General features: G+C 39.5%; 1 protein-coding gene across 1 annotated transcript in view; it reads left to right on the forward strand.

Annotated features, from left to right (window-relative positions):
• Positions 1–19441, forward strand: part of NELL2 (neural EGFL like 2) — a 137779-nt gene that overhangs the window by 47029 nt on the left and 71309 nt on the right. The window contains exons 10-12 of the mRNA XM_088530377.1: positions 7203–7294; positions 9528–9630; positions 11867–11995. Of these exons, the coding sequence (XP_088386503.1) occupies positions 7203–7294; positions 9528–9630; positions 11867–11995 (324 nt within the window). The remainder of the gene's footprint in view (positions 1–7202; positions 7295–9527; positions 9631–11866; positions 11996–19441) is intronic.

The following is a 19441-nucleotide window of genomic DNA, read 5'->3' on the forward strand; positions in this document are numbered from 1 at the left end:
TGATAATGAATGTTAAGAGTGAGTATATATCAAATTTGAAAAGCCAATTTGCATAACTGATTTTAATCAAGATTTCCAAGAATGTGTTTATCTTGCTGTCTGTTTTAAAAACCTATTGCTAAAGTACTGGTGAGGACTTGGCTCTGGTGCATTCAGAGGAGTTGCAGGGGTGTTGGATTATGCCCAACTAATCCTGTCGCTTCAGCTCAAGTGAGGAAGATGATGGGTCTCAGCAGGAGGAAGGGAGGGCGGGCAGGGTCATCATAAAGAAATCAAAATGGGGAGAGGAGTGTAAAATTGGGCCCTGCTCCTTGGCAGAGCCAGCTGCACAAGTGCAGGTGCTTTGGCAGAGCTATGGTCTAGCAGCAGCCTTAGACGTGGCTCCATCCGCGTACTCATCCGCTCCTCCTGGGAAGGGCACAACGTGCTGGGCTTTGAAGTTCTTCTTACTCGATTGCTCTTTTTGGGTAAACTGAGTAGCTGCTCTCATTGTGTAACTTTTTTAATGCTGTCAAATGAAACAGGCGTGTAGTGTCATGTGACTTCCGTAGGCCTTGCAGACTGTTGTGCTGTTTATAGTCTTGTAATTGAACTATTAATACAAGAGCCATATAAAAGAATGTTAACCTTAATTGCATTTTTTTTTCCTCTTGACACCCTCTTGCATTTTTGTCTCAGCATTTGCTCTTATTGTTTGATATTTTGCTGGGAATGTTGTTTGAGTACTGAACAGCCAACAGAATTAATTTGACAAGTGGGTGGCCGTTTTGATTGTATTAGTCATGCCTACGATTTCAAAATCCTCTATATGGAGTCCAAAATATCCTAGTTCTGTTTAGCAAGCAGAATATGGTCCATTACTCTAAAGCCAAAGTTTTGCATATCTGTAGGTGTCAGTGTTATTGGCTGATGTGTTTAGCTGAGTTGCTATGAAATGTTAACATATAATAAAGTTTTTAAGAGAATTTAACACCAAATACATTGTTCAGATTCCCTGTGTACAAATGCAGTAAAGTATCTAAAGGAGATATTGTTGCTTTTTCTATGAATGCAGGCAGAATATGTATTTTTGTCCTAAATATATTAGCCTGCATGTTAATAGCATTATATGCGTGTGTGTGCTGAACAGAGCAAAAAGGAAAGCAAAAGTAAAGTCAGCAAATATGAGGATGCTCTAGTCAGCCTCTCAGGACATGCGGCTCTACTGTGTGATTATAAGAGACTTCCCTAAGTATTTTGATCCTACAAGTTCAAGTGGCTGAGGCTGGAAGGAACCTCTGCAGATCATCTAGTCCAACCCCTCTGCTCAAGGTCACCTACAGCACGTGGCACAGGATTGTGTCCAGGTGACTTTTCAGTATCTGGATTGGATGACTCCAGGATGGAGACTCCAGTCTCTCTGGGCAGCCTGTAAATATAATATATTGTAAATATATAAATATATTGTAAATATATTATCAAATAGATTTTCTGTAGTAAGCAAATCATCATCTTTATTACTGAAACAGCATTTGTCATGGATATGGCTTCTTCTTTTCAAAGTATTTCTCCTACTTCATACATATGACATGATTAGCACCATCACATGCATGTGAAGGAAAAGGTAGAATCCTTTGTCTGCCCTGGATTACAACATTAAATCCCTATAAAAGAAAATTCTGGATTTCTGTTGTCACAACAGTGTGGAAAGCCAAGCACAAAAATGTACACAGCTCTGATTTGTCTACGAATTTTCCAGGTGGGAAATGTTTGGGTCTTTCTTATTTGCAGTTTACATTTAAAGTGCTGTCGCTATTTCAGCAGGGGATTACTTGTGAATATAAAAAACTGTTAGCAGTCTCCTGTTTCATCTGCTGTAGATTGGATACTTGGTTATGTAGTCTGTAGTGGTTAAATGTCAGAGCTAGTGTATAGTATAAAATCTGCAGAGAATTGTACACACTAATTGAAATATGAACAAGTTGTAGTTTTCGTTGGCTTCTCTTGTGCCATTCCAGAATGATTCCCATATGTATTTTTTTTCCATTGATCTTTCAATAGCGGTGTCTTGGATATGGACTTCATTAGAGGCAGCTACATGCTCAGTGCCGTAGGATGCCCATTAGCTTTGATCAGCTGCAAACTGCTGCCCAAACCCTCTGTCCGGCAGCCTACTTTAAAAGTTCTATTTCATCGCGGGTCAATTTGCCTTAGCTGAAGTGGCTCCAATCAAGTTTCCAGCCTGGTTGGCGTTTTCATGGGCTTCGTCCTTGTTCAGATTGCTTTTTTGGCCTTTAAGGTACCTTGAAGAATCCTCCTTATAGGGCTCAGATGAATTCTCCAAGAGACTGCCTCGCAAGAATGGATGGACAGGATGAATTATATCATTTCCCTATAACAGGTGATGGAGATATAAGAAATAGAGAAGAATTTATTATTTTAGATTGCATGTAGAAGATGCATGTAGAAAAATTTATTATTTTAGATTGACTCCTTGCCAATGGGACTAAGCAGCCCATTAGTGTGTCCACACACTTAAGAGTGCTCTAGAGCAACCACATGGAGTTTTCAAAGTAATACAGGTGTTCGGTATTTCCAGCTGAAATAAGAGACAAATGACAACCGATTCCTAATCATTGAGATGATTAGGGATGATCCTAAAGTTTTCAAACAATTTTCCAGCTTGAAATCTGGAATAATTCTGAATTGTTGAGGGAGATGGCTTGAAATGAAACAAGTCTCAAATCTCTCAAACTGGATGAAAAGAGGAGCTTGTGCTGGTCAGGAAAAGAACAAAGAAATACTGCCTGAATCCCTGGAAAGTTAAATGAGAGGAATGAGAGCATACCTAATAGTGGCAAGGCAGGCAAGGGAGGGAAATTCATGAAAGGTGAGCATTATCTCGACATGTATTTCCAAGGATAAACACACACAGAGCTTTTGCACTATGTAAGTACAAAATTGGATTAGTGGGACTTGTGTAATTCCTAAGCCTCCATCCTGAACAGTGGCAAATATAATCAAAGGAGATTCCAAGGAGGAGACTGGAAAATTAAAAGAACTAGATGAGATTTTTTTATTAGTTATGTTTTTGATGAGCCAGTGTACGTGGCCAAAGATGCAGCAACATAGAAAGAATTACAAGATTTAAAGTATGTATGCATAATTGCTCACAAATTTCACAAAACTTCAAGTTAGTTCTGTGATTCACTGAGCAGCTATGAATGCAAGAAACTAGAGTAGTTTGAGGAGTTCATCAATGTTCTAAACCTCCTGCTTTAACTTGGTGATAAGCCTGTAGCAAAATTAGCTTAGACATCACAGGAAAGCATATGTGCAATTGAGGAATGCGTAAGCAATCTAGATAGCAAAGGTGATAAATATGGAAGTGAGAAAATGTACTAAGTGACTTCCTGTAAACTTGGTGAACAGAAGGGAAGAGCTAGCTGCATCATGGATTTTGTACAGACAGCTTAAGAAATGGGAAGTGCCAGTTGAAAGAAAAAGTGGGAAAAAAAGGTTGTAAAAGAGAAGCAATGGTCAAATTATTGGTAACTTACTGAGCAAATACAAGTGGACTCCTGAAAGATTCCTTTGGCCAGATGAACTTGGAAAATGCCATATGCTTAGAGCATGTTAAATGATACTACAAGGAATATTTGTATTATCACAGCACCTGTGTAATTTAGCAGGAGAGATACAGACATACCATACTAATAATTATTAAAGCACTGTATTGATACCTATTATGTAACATTTGATAATTTTCTGTATACAAATAGACCAACATTAGTTGGACCCCCTGCCTGTACAGGTTTCATGGACTCCCTTTCTCATCTTCTTATAAAATTGTCCTTTGGACAATGTACGGTGTTTTAGGCATTGGGGGGATGTGGAAGTTTGGCAAGAGGAAATGGTTGATGTAATTCAGCTGTAGATGAAATGCTACATTGGCAATAGCTGTCAAATCCTGGAACAATGAATCATCAGGTAATTTCTTGAGTGTGACTCACTCTGTGGAATCAAAGGATGAAACATGCTATGTTTCCCCAGAGAGATACCAATCACAAACTAATCATGAAATCCTGGGAAGCATCTAGCTAGGCAGAAATTAAATCTTCAGTGGGCTTTCTAATTACAAAATTCTAGTCCAGATGTTCTTGTTGCTGAAATATCTTTATTTTTGAAGGAAAATGAAGACATGAAGCATCATGGTCATCGGATATCTACTGGCTGTGACAGCTGCTGGCAGGAGGCAGGAGAAACATTCATTTCAACATGGACTAGGATATAGGTCCCTCTGGTTTATCTGATCACTGTATAGGCAGAACCCTGATATTTGGAGGCTTTATAACCTTGATGACAAAGTGGTAGCAAAATCTAATAGTATTTAGGGAAATTAAATTAATTGGATATAATTTCCTAGCTGCAGTGTTGTGATGATTCTGCATGTGCAGACATAATTTGTGTTTCGAGCAAACTTGGCTCGTGAAATATATATACTCTCCCACAATGTCTCTGGCTTTGAGAAATGATCTCCATCGAGTGTATGAAGAGACATGGGAGAGTGGCCTGTCCTGTATGGTCAGAGCAATCCCTCCCAGCCCTAGAATTTGGGAGTCTTTTTGGTGCATCTTTTTTCAAGGCCTAATGGAAGTGAGTTGACGTTCCTGCTTTTGGCATGTGCTTATGATAATGCAGCACTGCATTACAATAATTTCAAATTCAGAGCTTCAGAGGGCTGTTGATAGGGTCAAGAAATTTCCTTCCTGATTTCATAGTAGGCTCGATGTATTCTTCTTTTGATATTTTTTTCCTGAGTTTCTCTGAAGAATTAAAAGTTTGGTGAGACTGGATTCAATGGACTCTGAGGTAGTAGAGGTACTTTTTTTTTTTTTTTTAGACCTCTGGGTAGTCTTATAGCCTTATTCACATGCCAAGAGTATTTTGGCTTCAGGGAGGGTTTTATTCCAGGGCAGAATGACAGCAGCCTTCCTGTCTTTTGCCTTTCCTATGAACAGGCAGAGTTTGCCTGCTGGAAACATGTGAAGGAGTGTTGCATTATCAGTCCCTTGCCACTGTGTTGTCCTCGGGCATTGCTATACCTTTTTTTTCCTGTTAAGTTGTTTAAACTTGAAATGCTTTTGTCTGAGGGCTTAATATTTGAGTATTCCAGTTCAGTGTACTGGCCTGCAAAATAGGTGACTGGATGATCACAGAATTACGGAATGGTTGAGGTTGGCAAGGACCTCTGGAAATCATCTAGTCCAGCCAACCCCTGCTCAAGCAGGGACACCTAGAGCACTTTGCCCAGTATTGTGCCCAGATGGGTTTTGGTCCAGAAGCTTTTCCTCATATTTCCTCATTTTCCTCATGAGAAAACTTCCTGTGTTTCAGTTTGTGCCTCTCTCATCTTGTCCTATTACTGGACACCACTGAAAAGAATCTGGCCCCACGCTCTTCATAGCCTCCCTTTAGATATTTATACACATTGATAAGATCTCCCCTCAGTCTTGTCTTCTCTGGGTTGAGTCGTCCCAGGTCTCTCAGCCAGATGCTCCAGTTCTTCTCCAGAACCTGGGATTTCTGACCTCCATCGACAGATTCAACTTTAAATGGGCTTTGGTCTTCCTAGTTCCATCCCAACATACTTGGATGATAGCCTTGTCCTTTTTGGTTTCAGGATCTCCTACTCTCTCCTAAAAGTTTATATAGACTTTTTTTAACATGCTTCTGATGTAGGAGTGTCCATCTTTTTTTCCTGAGAGAGGAAAGGGGCACTGGACTGAGGTCTTTTCACTCTTGTTTACTAGTCTTTGTGGATGTTATACAGATTTTCTGCTTTGGTTAGCCATAGAACTCTCTCTTCTGGTTCATACTTTGCTTCCATGCTGCCATTCATGAGATTTGGGGTGTTTTGGCTCACTGTGGTATTACTCCTTGAAAGTGTTGTGCAGGTTTATATTATACAAGACATCTTTTTGTCTCTATTCATTTCCTTTTCAACATTTATTCCAAGAGTTGGCTTTTCACTAGTTGGCAATGAGAAAGTTGAAAAATTAAAGCACTGCAGTTGGAAAAACATAAAGGAGAACTAAAGGTTACAGCAATAATGGTAATTAGTAAGTTCATGCAGTAAAACCATGCAGATATTTTAAAAATGTCTACAAATTTTAGTCTGTTTAAACAGAATAGATAAAAATGTATGTGAATAAATTGTAGTACAATTGGTTTACATCTGCAAATCAAAATTAACAAATTAGCCCTATAACACATAATCTAGAACTTTAAGATGGTAACCTACTTTTACTAGTTCATGATTATTCTTACGTGTTGAACCTGGACTATGTCCTAGGCAACTGAGAGAGATGTCGCATTTTGCAAACCTAGCATTTATGTGTCTCTGTCTTTATATTTTGCATGATGTAATTACAGTAACAGATCCATTTAGGAAAAACATTTGCTGTGAAGGTATGTTGTGTAACCCTTTGATCCCAAATGGGAAGTATAGTTATAGTGGGAACTACAGTTGGAACTTTTCTGGGAACTCTAGTTACAGAACTCGAGGATAGGGAGCACTGCAGTATGAGCACCCTGCTGTTACACCTGGTCCTGCCAGGATATAGGACTGGTGCGTGGTGAAGTGGCAGGGTAACATCAGGCCTTGTTAAGCTCTTCTGTCACGAGAACACTGCATGTCTGATCCTACTGCTGCTGGAGAGGGAAAAAAAAGTTGTGGAGATCAGTTCTGCACAATAAAATTCAAAAGTTTTAATGTACTTATGCATTCGTCATCGAGAAACTGGTTCTTCATTAATCTGTCGCTCACACTGCTCTCACTTCTCTGTTTTTCTCCTTACCTCTGAGCTTTTCATACAGGCTTCCAAAAACCTCTTCTAGTCCAAGCCTGTTTCTGTGCTTCATCCTTTCCAGGCTGGCAGTTCTATCTTCCTAGTCGTGACCTGAGACATATCTGTTCTGTCCTCTCAGTAGCAATCAGTACTCCATACTGCTGCACCATCCTTCACCTTTTATTTATGTGTGCTTTTGTAGTTCTTTCATCTTTTATTTCTTCTCTGAATATTTTTCTTGTGATATCCAGGCTCCTGCAAGTGGGTTCAGAATATTCGCGCAGCTGAATTGATCTTTTTATAAGTTTTTTGAACAGAGTACCAACACTTTCTGACAAAATCATTGTGATATTTTTTTATTTTCTCCTGAAGCGGTGTGCATATTTGAAGGCAGAACCTACTTTGAAGGACAAAGAGAAACTGTGTATTCAAACTCAGGGGACTGCGTTCTGTTTGAGTGCAAGGTAAGAACACTGTGGCTGGAAAATCTTCTTATTGCATGCTAGAAATATCAAAGTCTCAGTGAATGAAGCTGTTGAAATGCAGGGAAGTGTGCCTTGGGAAGTGGCGGCAGCAAAGGCACTCGAGACTCTTGTGTTTATTTTGTCTTGCAAGTTCCACAGCAAGTTTTGCAAATAAGTTTATTTTCATATATGCCAGCCTTGATTATGCAATGTGACAGTTGAGCTGTATTCTGTCCTCCCTATATATTGTGACTGTCATCAGTAATGAAGAACATCCAGCCCGTATCACCTTTCCCTTTGCACATGTGCAGTGCTGTTCAAAATTCCGTGCTCAGTTACAAGGGATGCACAAATGTAATGGGAGCATAATTTGGAATAATTGTTAGTGGCAGTGATACACGAAAAGGAAGGAAAAGGGCTGGCATAGCAGGTGTCTGAGGATGTTTCTGGTGTTGGAAATGGAGTGGAGTCACTGATTTAGGAACAGAGCATGCTGATGCTGAGGCAGCCTCACGCTGCTGTTAGCAGCGCTGCTCCTCAGGGCACAAAGGCAGTTGAAGGAGCAGGCCGGGAATGACACAGAGCGGTGCCACAAGCTCTGCCTCCCTGTGCAGGGCCCATGGTGCCCCATGGAGCTGTGTGCCTGGTGTGGGCCCAACAAGTGTGTGTTTCTAGGGCTGTGGTGCAAATCCCGCAAGTGTTCTGTGGCTGCGGAGCACCCAGACGAGTGTAACTGCCGTAGGAAATCCAGACTGTCACACCAAGGATAACTGGACTAAAGGCCTTTCTGACTGTGAAGGCCAGAAAGCTGTGTCAGATTTTGCCTTGACTTCAGAAGCAGGACTCCTCTTTCAGGCTTCCTAAAATACCTTTTCCAATCTGTAGAATAACACACTGTGCCTTTCCCATCTGGTCCTGGGGGAGGAAGTGGGTCAGAGTTACCTACTAGGCCATTTCTTTCTGGAGATTTACAAAGTGTATTTACACATCTTTGAAAAAATGTATTTTACAAATTAGAGCTGGTGACCATTGTCTTCCTGCTGTTGTTTTTTAATCTTTTTGAGCTTAATTCTCTGAGTAGGTACTTTGAAATCCATTTGAAAAAGGAGATAAGAAGCAGATCTGAAATAATTTTGGAAACAATGTTGCTTCAGTTGTACATTTTCAGGATGACACTTGGGACAGAAATGCTGTGATAATGGAAAATATATCTATATGTAGATATAGATATAATTAAGAATCATCAAAAGTTGTATGGTATTGCCTTGTGTTTCTTGCTGCTGGCTTGTATGATATTGAATGAACACAAGCCTTTGACTGTGTTAGTGTGTAGTTTTTGGATTGCTTTGGGTTTGCTGGTGGGCTGCCTGATTGTAGTGGTAGGAATACGTGGTAATTTGGGCTGATTCAAATTCTACTTTTCAAGAACTGAAATACATACAGTTTCTAACGAGCAACCTTATGAATGATGTTTCAAAGGAGAAAGTCTGTGTACTGTGAACTGTGTGGGTCAGTTAGGAACCTGTATGTGGGCAGTGTGTCACTACCCCCACAGTCTCCATAAAAGATGTAATTAATAACTCTGCTCCAGAGAGACTTGATGGGAATGGCAGAAGTATGGATTTGAAACTTAAAGGCTACTGGGGATGTTAGCAAAGCAGCACAGAGCATTCTTTTTTTTTCTTTCAGGTATGTGTAATCCAAAACATTGCTTTTCTTTTTTCTTGTTTGACTGCTGCAGTTGCATCCCATATAGCTGTGTATGCTTCTGTTTAAATACTATAAAAGAATGCTCTAAATGATACAATTTCTATTGAAGGGTTTGTTGTCTTTGGCTGGGTTTTGTGTGTTCTGGTGTAGAAACACACATCGATGACTAATTTGTTTTTCTATGTGTCCAGGTTAGGGTTGGGCTGGGTTCTGTTTGAAGTTTGTCTAAGGTAAAGTCTGAGCTGTAATTTCAGTGTTGGTTATGGTACTTGTCATGTATCATCTTTAGCCCTAAGGAACCAAAATGCTGCAGATTTGTGTGTAAACTTGGTGTTTAAATATGGGGAAATACATGATGATTTTATTGTGCTGAGTTTTCCTTTCAAACAGCTTTCAAAGGCACCTGGACTTTGGCAGAGACAACTTTTTGTTTGTAAACTGTAAAGCTAAAATCCACATAAAGTTAAAGTGTCATTCAACTTTTATTCTCTGAGAGTATTAATGAATTACCTCAATTTAACAGGGCCACAAAATGCAGCGTATTCCAAAAGACAGTTGTCCAATTTTGAACTGCGCGGAATCACAACAGATCCCCTTATCTCACAGTTGCTGCAAAATTTGTAAAGGTAAGATAACAGCAGGATCCACAAAAACTTAGTGTAATTTTCAGTTCTTAAAGGTCATATGGACTTTTTTTTTCTGAACACTTGGAATAGGATGTCCATAAACATTATAATCACCATAGACGGTGTATACTGAGTACACACTGTCTGTATCATGACATCTGAAATTTGTTTATAAAATGTCAAATAGTGTAAATTCTGTGTAAGATGTTTGTTGGCATTTGTGTTTTTCACTCTAGGCAAACATGGGTGGAAATCCAAAGAACCTTGATATATAATTATTGATTTGATACCCTTCCTCCTTTCCAGTCGCCAAACAAATTGAGACTGGAGAAACGTCAGTGTTCCCTAGTGTCTTCGATACCCCTTTCTGAAAACATTTTGTGCTGTGCAGCTGTTCATAGAGTGCTGTAAATGGCTATTGTTACTTGTTTGTGGTTCTACCTTGTACCTAGAGGTGGAAGATTTGGGGAGTATTTTTGTGTGCTATGTAGTCCTGCTATACCCCAACATATCCTTACCAAGGAGGAGAGCTTCAGAAAATGCTCTGTGTCTTGAGCCTGCTCTCCGGATCTAGACTAATAGCATTACCTTCAAAGCTATGAGCAATTGCACCTTTAAGAGGCTACATCTGTTTCTCCTGTAGTTAAATCATGATAAATTGATACCTGACATGAAATAAGACATCAAGTTCTTGGGCTGGCTTTAGATACACTTCAGTGAAGTGTGCAGCTATACTGGTTTTGGTGCTACTGAGTGGAAACACAAAGATTAATGACATCAAGCAAAGAGATAAGAGCAAAATGGAAGAAAAGAACTCAAAAATCGATAGGTCCTGAAATCTATCAATCACAATCAAAAGGGATTTTCTTGGTGGAAATTTTTCTATAAACTTTTTAGTATCTTAAAGAAAAGAATTCCATGTTTGTTCTGCCCGGTGTAGCTTGAAAGTTTTATTGTATGTGAGATTCGTGCATTCTGAACCATGCTAGTTTTGAATCTCATGAGTGTCTCATGAGTTTTAGTCTTTAATCAAAAAGCTGTTGTACACTATTCAGCAATGTGTATTTTGTTGATTAATATGGATGATAGGTGAGTGTAAAGAATCTTAAAACCCACACCATTGCTTGCATAATATGTACACTCATAATTCTGCAATAGTTATATAGTTATGGCAAATTGCAATATTCAAATGTTTGAGTCCACATTCCTCAATTCCTCTACAAGACTTTTTAGTCATCAAAGTACTTACTGGAAAGGAACACTGAAAGATTGCTGATTTACCAGTTCCTACATCTCAGTTAAAGAAGAAAACTTTAAAGTCACTGAGAAACAGTGAAGGAGAGTAGCTTCACACATTATTAAATGGTTTACTGTAACCACCTTGAATTCACCTAATGAAGGAGGATTTTGAGGTATTCATCAATGTAGCAGTATAAGATTTCATAAGAAACTGGGAATTAAGGAATTTAAAAAATTTACTCTGCTGAAAAACTCACTTAAAAATTCTAATCTGGAAAAAGTAGTTCAGAATCTCAAAAATTTGTAATTAAGGTGCAATGGAAAACAATCCCACTGGCAGGGGTCAGGGTCGGGGACGGACTGGCGAGAGGTGAACGCAAGGAAGTTATGGCTAAAAGGTCAAGTTTTAAAAGTAAATTTCTGTGAAGTGGAAAGGAGAAGGCAATCAGGGAGAGTATTCAATCTCCGGAGCTTGAAGGAAAAAGAGGAGAAAAAAGAAAAGCAAAATGTTAACTGAAGACTTTCAGTGAAGTGTGGAAGGATTTTACAAATACACTGGAGAACAAAAAGTGGTAGGAAAAAGAAGGTAATCCCATTCATAAATGCGCTCCTGAGTATCTAAGCTATTGAGCTCTATTTATAAAAAGTCCAACCATAGAAAAGAAATTGAAAAAAAATATATAATTAAGAAATGCCCTGAAAAAGTACTCAACAATGGCAAGGAGACAGGAAGGGGATTTAAGCAAGCCACCTATCTGGCTGCCTTCAGATCAATGGCATAACCTGAAATTGAATTGAAGATCTTGAGACAGTCTGTTCATGTCGCCTTTACTACTACTTTCATCTGCTGCTTGCTCGGTACAATTTATTTTTCAATATCTCATGCACAATAGATAGGTATTCTTTAACCTAAGTGAAAAAAGATAGGGCTGTCTTTGACAGGGACTTATAATGCTTAGATTCTTTTTAACCCTCAATCATATTTGTTTCTGGGCAGGCCATGACTTCTGTACTGAAGGACACAACTGCATGGAGCACTCCGTGTGCCGCAACCTGGATGACAGGGCTGTCTGCAGCTGCCGCGATGGCTTCCGAGCCCTTCGAGAGGACAATGCCTACTGTGAAGGTAGCGCGTGGGCACCGCGTGGCCTCCTGGGGGAAGAACGCGCTCCTTGGCGAGGTGTCAAAGTGATGCATCCATTGAATGATGTGAATTAAGTGGGCAGCATAGTAATCAGCTAAAATAATTATCTATCCAATTAAGTTTTGCTTTTTTTTCCTTTAATATGATCAGTGTTGAAGCTCCTAGTTGTATGGCTGAGTGTGTGAATTAGAAGCATACCTTCACAGGAAAATCTTGCCGCCTTTTCATGGGGTTGTGCAGACAAATGGCACAACTAGTGCGATATCGAGCTGTTCTCACAGTATAGCCTAAGTGTTGGCAACAGCGTGGCCTTTTACTAATATGCAGTTCCGTTCAGATTTAGCCTGCTAAATTGAACACTGAGCATCTGTGAGCTGTGTCTAAGTACCCTGTGGATCCATCTAATAACTAGATTATTCTCTGGAGATGCACAATTATATGGCGTGAGTCAAGGCCTTTTAAAATGGTTCCTTTGGCTAAATTCTGCAAAAAAATGATGCCTACAGCTCATTTGAATGAGTAGCTGCAATAACTTCAATGGGAACGCTTACGTGGAAGCTTGCATGGGAGAATTCGGGATTGTTTTCCAGAATGGAGTGTACAACTAATTCAACTTCACATACATCTCTGTTTAATGTTTATTATAAGCTTTTTGGTGGAAAGCTGTTGTCAGGAGTAGAACTAAAACCCATGCAAGACAAATCCCTTGCCCCTTGTTGTATCCAAGTGGACATGTGACACAGGGACTTGCTGTACATCTTATTATATGTTGCAGCATCAGCCTCTCTTTATCACATAGTCTTTGGAGATGAAGGTTTAGGCCTGGACCTGCATTTTTGGCAACTCATCAGGCATTTCCCTGTTGAAAAGCTCGCTAAAGCAATGGAATTAGAGTGAAATCAGCCTCCTTGAGAATGTTTTCTCATAGCTCTGTTGTTCCTCTGCTGACTGCAAAGGGGGCAAACAAGTCATACTCTTAGAGATCTTCCCATCACTCAAATCAATTAGAGCCTGTTGCTATGTGTGGAACTTACCAGGCATTTAATAAGCAAAAAGATAGAGAGCTGCTTGATCATCCTGTGATGAGATGTTTTAGATGAGGGCACAGTAGTGTCATATGTGAGATTGATGCATCCATGCAGTGAGTGAGTTGGCCTGGTTGTTCAGTACCTCAATCAATATGGTTTTGGGGGAAGGTTTCTTAGGCTGAGTGCTTTTGTATGAATATATAACATCACAATTTTTTCTTTTTTTTTTTTTTGGTGGCACTTACTAATCTGCCTAAGTACGTTCAGAAAACTTGCAGAAGTGAATAGTTGGAATATACTATTTACTTAAAGAAATGATCGCTGTGATATTGCTGTATCTCTTAATGTGTAGGGCACAGGGCCTGATTGAGAAGCACTTACTAGCACTGGAGTCAGGGAAATAATCCCTGCTAGGAAGACCATGTGAGCAAACCTGGAGATGGGGCCCTGCCAAAGGAGGCCTTGAACCAATCTGCATTATTTGTGGGGTGTGCAGCAATTTCAACAACTATGAATTTCCTACCAGATTTTCTAAAAACACATCAAACTAATTAACGTTAAAAGACTCTGGCACATCGCCAGATATGTGTCTTTGTTTTAAATTTCCACTGAATGCTACTATGCTATTTTTTCTGTTGCTCCTCATTAGTTCCTCCTTCTGTATCATGCTGTCCAGGCTCATTATACAAAGAACTGTGAATCTTGTAGAAGTCCCTCAGACTTTCCAGTGTAAAAAGACAAAGTCTGGCAAAGGTCTGTCACTGCTACAGTGTATAAGAGGGTCTGTGAAATGTGGTCTTTATTACAGAAATTCATATGATAAGGAATTCTTGAGGTGGGAAGAAAGAATACGACCAAGAGGAAATATAAAGATGACTTTATTAGTCATACTCAAGAGATTAATTTAATTTTATAGAATTAAAACTGTTAATATAAGAAATGTCGATTTATTTTTGTTGATCAACTTAACAGAATGGCTTTATTTATTTTTGTGTGTATATATGTACATGTATACATGTATCTATGTTTGTGCATACTCTTTCTACCCTTTCACATTTTCCTACCATTATTTCAGCACTCTGCCTGGCCAGAGATACCAACTTTGTTACCGAATTCTCTCCTAACTTTCTCTTGTTTTTATTCTTTTATTCCTGTTTGTTTAAAATAAAAATCAGCAACAAACCAAAACCTCAGTATGCACACAAGAGCAAAGGAGACTGGGGGAAACTCCTGAGAATTCATAAATTTGACAGTGAATTTCCTTTCACAATAATTTGAGTTGCTCTTGATGAAGACTTATTTTTGGCAAAACCAAATACACACACCAGTCATTCACTTCCCTTCTTTAGTTACTGATGGATTGATAATGGCTGTCCAACAAGTGATTGACCTTGCTGGCCCTGGAGCCCTGGGAACTTTATGCTCCATCCTCTTTAGTGTGAGAACCTGAAGTCACATCCAGCTGCTCCAGGGAACCGAAGCCCTCAGTAATTCACTGTGAGGAGACAACAGCGATCTCCTCAGTTGCATGAAGGAAATAAGGGAGTTTCAGGGCATGATTCTTCTCTTTCAAAAGTAAATGTCCATAGTGGGTTAGAAGTGTCGCTTGGCTGGGCTTCATCAGGATTCCCTTAGTTCGATGTTTGTATTTTCCTTCTGCCTGGAAAGATTAGCTAATGGAAATGCATTTGTTCACAAGTTTGGGTAGAAATACCAGTAGGCAAAGCACTGCATTTCATCCTTCACCTAATATGTAGCATCTGTTGTTAATCTTACTGCTTCCCATTGGCTTTAGCTGTAGGCTAACCCAATTAGAAAAATGAAGTAAATTTTCAGAATGAGTCTGTTTTTTACAGACTTCAATGGAAGGAATTAATCTTTTAGAATATAAAAAGAAATAATGAGAAGGATACATTCTGCGTTACATTGGCCAACAGTAATCAACAACGTTTTTTCTCTTTAGGGAACTGTAACATTGAGAAGAGCATAAATAAGTCAGAATCATTTGAAATGAAGATAAACCCCAGAATGTTTAAATGTATTATATTAAGTCCTGCAAGTCTATATGAAAGAATACTTGGCTGCCCTCTAGCATTGCGATCTTCAGAGTACTCCCCTTCCTCGGGATGTGAGTCCTCTGTACATGTGCGCTCTGCAGTATTGTCAGGATTTTACAGCTGGGAGGATTAGTTGGGCTTCTCTCTTTTTACATAAAGTCTACTTTGTAAGTGGGATGTGGCAATAGTATTGCATGTAACGACAAAATTAAGGTTTCCATCTCTGTCAGCGCTTAAATGATTATTTTGTTAATTTGGGTTAAGAAATTAATCAAGTAGAAAGAAAAGCTTTCATTCCAGAAGGGCATTATTTTTGTTATTCCAAAATTTTTGTTATATTATTTTTGTTATTCCAAACCTCTATTAAAAAGCAGATAAACAGAAAAATGCTGATTTTTCCTCTGAGTAAAGGCAGTAATTGTCAACTTATTTCCATCATTATGTAACTGAGAAATCTAAATATGATGAATTATTGGGCTGTCTTAATGCACCAGTGTGGATTATAGAGGGTGGGCCAAGTCCTTGTTTGCCTTGGCTCTAACTCAGGAGTATAATGAAGCATTTTCCTGCTCTCAGTGTACAAGTAGCAGCAGTACGTGAAGCACGGTGCTGAATCTTGTGCTCCTGGGCTGCAGGGAGCCCTGTGTCCGCGACACGGAATAGCTCGTACATGTACACATCGCAGGATGTGATCCGGTGTTGTTTGGTTTTAGCTCCTGCTACAGGAAGGATGTTCAGACTCATTCTGTCATCCGCCCATGGGCAGGTCTGGCAGTGATGTTATTAGGATGAAAACAAATTGAAACTAACCGTATCAAGGGAGCCTCGCATTAACTCTTTTAAATTCTTATGTACTCAGAGTATGTTGTAAGAAAAGTTTTCTATTTTACTGAAAACAATCATTTTGCTCAAGCAATAAAAGCATATGCGTTTTGTTTTTTAAATTAGAACTCAAGGAGATATTTTTCATAGAAATCGCCTAAAACTTTGATCATCAAGCAGAAGAATAAAGCACCTTAATTTTGTTCTTGTTTACCTGAAATTCCATTTTTCATTAGGTGATACTCAAACTAGTGCTTGACATACTCAAACTGCTGTTTGTGACATAACTGACATCATTAGCTGAGAGGCTGCATGAGTTGGGATATTGCCATTTATTCTTGTCTTCCCGAATCTGAGATTCAAAAATATATTTGTAGTTTCCTTATATAAATAGTATCTCCTTCTTCTTATTGACCTTTTTAATTTTAAAAAAGGAAAGCAAAAACATTAACAGAACAGTTGCAAGTTTTTCTAAGTTCTTGAAAATCATAATTTGAAAAATGCTGGGAAGAGTTGCTATATTAGAAAAATAAAATGTATTAAAAATATAACTTAAGCCCTAATTTCTAACCTGATTTGGTGCTGAAGGTGGGGTAAAGGTCATGAGCTGGAATTTCAGTAAGTTATTCTCAGTTTTGGAATACACTAATTAATCATAGACAGCATCCTTTTCATTCTTGTGTGCAGCTACATCAGACTGATTAGTTGGTGCATAAGGAAAGCCCCCCTGGGATGATTTCATGTCTGACAGATAACTATATATAATTACTTGTTTTACCACGTATACACTACCATATGAATTAATTATAATATATTAAATAATAAGAAGGTGCACTTTGCCAAGTAAAACATTACATGATGGCAGACAGTATTTGTTTGCAAAGATTTCCTGTGTGATGTTCTCTTTTTTTAGCTGTGTAATATCTGTGGGGTCCAGTAATGTTTCTATAAGACAGTGATGAAGATTTCGGTTTCTTTCAAGTGTGTCACGTGCCCTGGTAGCTGTTGAACCGTCTCTCTCACTTGAAACCCAAACAAAGACAGTTTTATCTCAAGTCTGTCTGCCCAGAGTGACTTTGCCTTTATTTCAATAGTATTTTCTGTCCCGGTGGTCCATTCTCATTCTGCATGAGGTAGATGGAAAAAAACATGAACTTAAGCAAAAGTCAGAAGTGTAATAATCTCTGAAGGGAAAAGCACCCAGGTATGTGCCCGTGTGTGGGTCTGTGTGTGTGTGGCTTTATTAAGGGCAAAAAAGAGAACGCACCTTATATGAAGATTCAGTATTTAGAGTTTAGTTTTAGCCTAATGAATGCTTTAGCCATCCAGTGAAGCTTTAACAACCTCTTCTTAGTCCAGTTACTGTGGTGCTAATGCTTATAATCCAACTCTCACAGTTTCTCCTAGGGTCCATTAGTGTTTCCGTAGAATCCATAGCTCCAGCAGCTGTCCCTGGTGGCACATTCTTCCCTTCCTTTGTGTCACGACAGCGCATGCGTTCCAGGTTCTTCACTGGGAGCAGCACGGTGGTGGTGCTTTTTTTTCCACGGGCTTGTGTACATTTAAAGTTATTTCTTTTTGTTTTAGCCAAATAGGTAAGGATGCATTCTTGTAATAGATTACCCTCTCTCCTTGTCTCTTGATCCACAAGGTTAGTTATGGCATGAATGGGTAGGGGTTAGTTCTTCATTTGGAGGTGGGCGGTGAATTGCACAAAGACAAGCACTCACAAGAAAAAAAAAGAGACTGAAAATAGGGTACAGAATGCAATTAAAACAAGCAGACATACATCTGACCATTGGGTAGTTTTGCTGTTACATTTAGGCCTATTACTGGCTGTTGGGAATACCAAATTAGATGAGCACAGGCCTGCATATGGAAGGAGAAGAAAGAATCAAAGATTTTTTCCAGAGGGTGTGAGCAATGACAGTGATAGTGCAATCAGCTGGGATGAATACTGTGGGAAATAGTGAGCAAAACATACAATTTTGATGTAAGTTGATTTTCACATCCTCTGTACAATATGTCAGATGGAAAAATGGCTGTTCTGAATTTGGTAGAGCAAAGTGAGACAGAAGTACCGTGATGAGTCTGTGACTCACTGGAATAAAAGTAGTAATTAAAGCATAGGTTTGCTTGGTGATGGAAAGCCTAGAAATAATAGCAGAAAGAGAGCAGGAAGGGCTTTGCCAGAGCTCTCGGGGATCTTGTCCTTACAGACAGGATTTAGGCCTCCTAGGTGAGAAGAAGGGCTTGCACCAGAAGAGACACCCAGAAACACACTGTTGGGAACCCTAAGCACATGAGGTATGGAGACAGAGTTGTAGCCAAAAGTGAAGTAGTGTGAAGAAAACAGCAGCTCTGCGATATGGCTGGGGGAAGTGAGAGCAACCCTTCTGAGAACATTGTCACTAGAGCAATGGATTGGGGAGTTTTGATGAGTTGGACACTGACGGAGTTGGAAGAGTTGGAGGAAGAGTCAGTGTGTTTGGTCAAAAGGAAAAAAACTACGAGCAGGAGTCTGTCCTTCTTCTTTTAAGAAGGAGCTGGGAAGAGGAACGGTTGAAGCCTGTGGGAGGTACAAGGTGAGCGAGTAGTAGTGAAGTAAGGCAGGTAGAAAGTGGGTGACAGAGAGGAACAGCAGAGAAAGTTTGGTGTCAGAGAGAGAGGAAAAAAACTCTTGTAGGTGAAAGGAAGATAAAGAGAAAAGACAATGTTTTTTTCTTTTTTTTTTCTTTGCGACCCTGTCCAGGGTGCATGAACTGGATGAGTTTATAGAAGAAAGTTTAGAACTGCAGGGAAGAGCCACAGATAAGATGGCAAAGCAGTGCTCTGTGGGAAGAAGTAGGGCTGATGGGACAGGGAAAAAAAGCGATCTGAAACGAAAGCTGCCTGATGGTGAGGCTTTCTTCAAAGCTGAGCAGAAGACACGGTAGAGCTGCAGTGCTGCTTTACAATTGCAGGACTGCATTTTGTCCCAGACCATGTGCAAGAGATGGGTACCAGTCAAGAGGCAAGAGGCAGGCTAGTCATGGTATGGATAGATACAGGCTTTTTTATTATTTTTATTTTTTTTCCTACCTGTATGTCCTTAGAAAGACTCATACTGCTTAGAGGGCACATTTACCCTTTTCCCTGGTAGCAGCTGCTGTGATCTGTCACTGTTCATTCTCTGCGTTTGTAGTCCCTTAGTGGGTGAGGAACATCTGCTGATTTTGTGATGTCTTTTGTCTGGGTCACGATCCAGATGAGAAGCTTTCCCCAGCCTGTCCTTTTCTATATGAATCAGGTCAGTAGTGATAGAAATTAAGAATTGAAGGAGCTTTTATATATTGCATGTTGTAACTGACATCCATCTTCGGAAATCTCAGCAGAGGCCTCAGAGGGGACAGAACGTGAGGAAACGGTCCCCTCGTGCCACGCAGCAGAGACTCCAGGCGCAGATGGAGGTGTAAATCTAATATGTTTTGCTATTGGGTTCAAGGCCCTTTCTGACACGCTTTCCAAAGAAATTTTGAAAA

The sequence above is a fragment of the Tinamus guttatus genome, unplaced genomic scaffold (genome assembly GCF_059628265.1).
Source record: "Tinamus guttatus ecotype Peru unplaced genomic scaffold, ASM5962826v1 Tinamus_guttatus_pri_ptg000368l, whole genome shotgun sequence".
In the NCBI taxonomy this organism is placed as follows: domain Eukaryota; kingdom Metazoa; phylum Chordata; class Aves; order Tinamiformes; family Tinamidae; genus Tinamus; species Tinamus guttatus.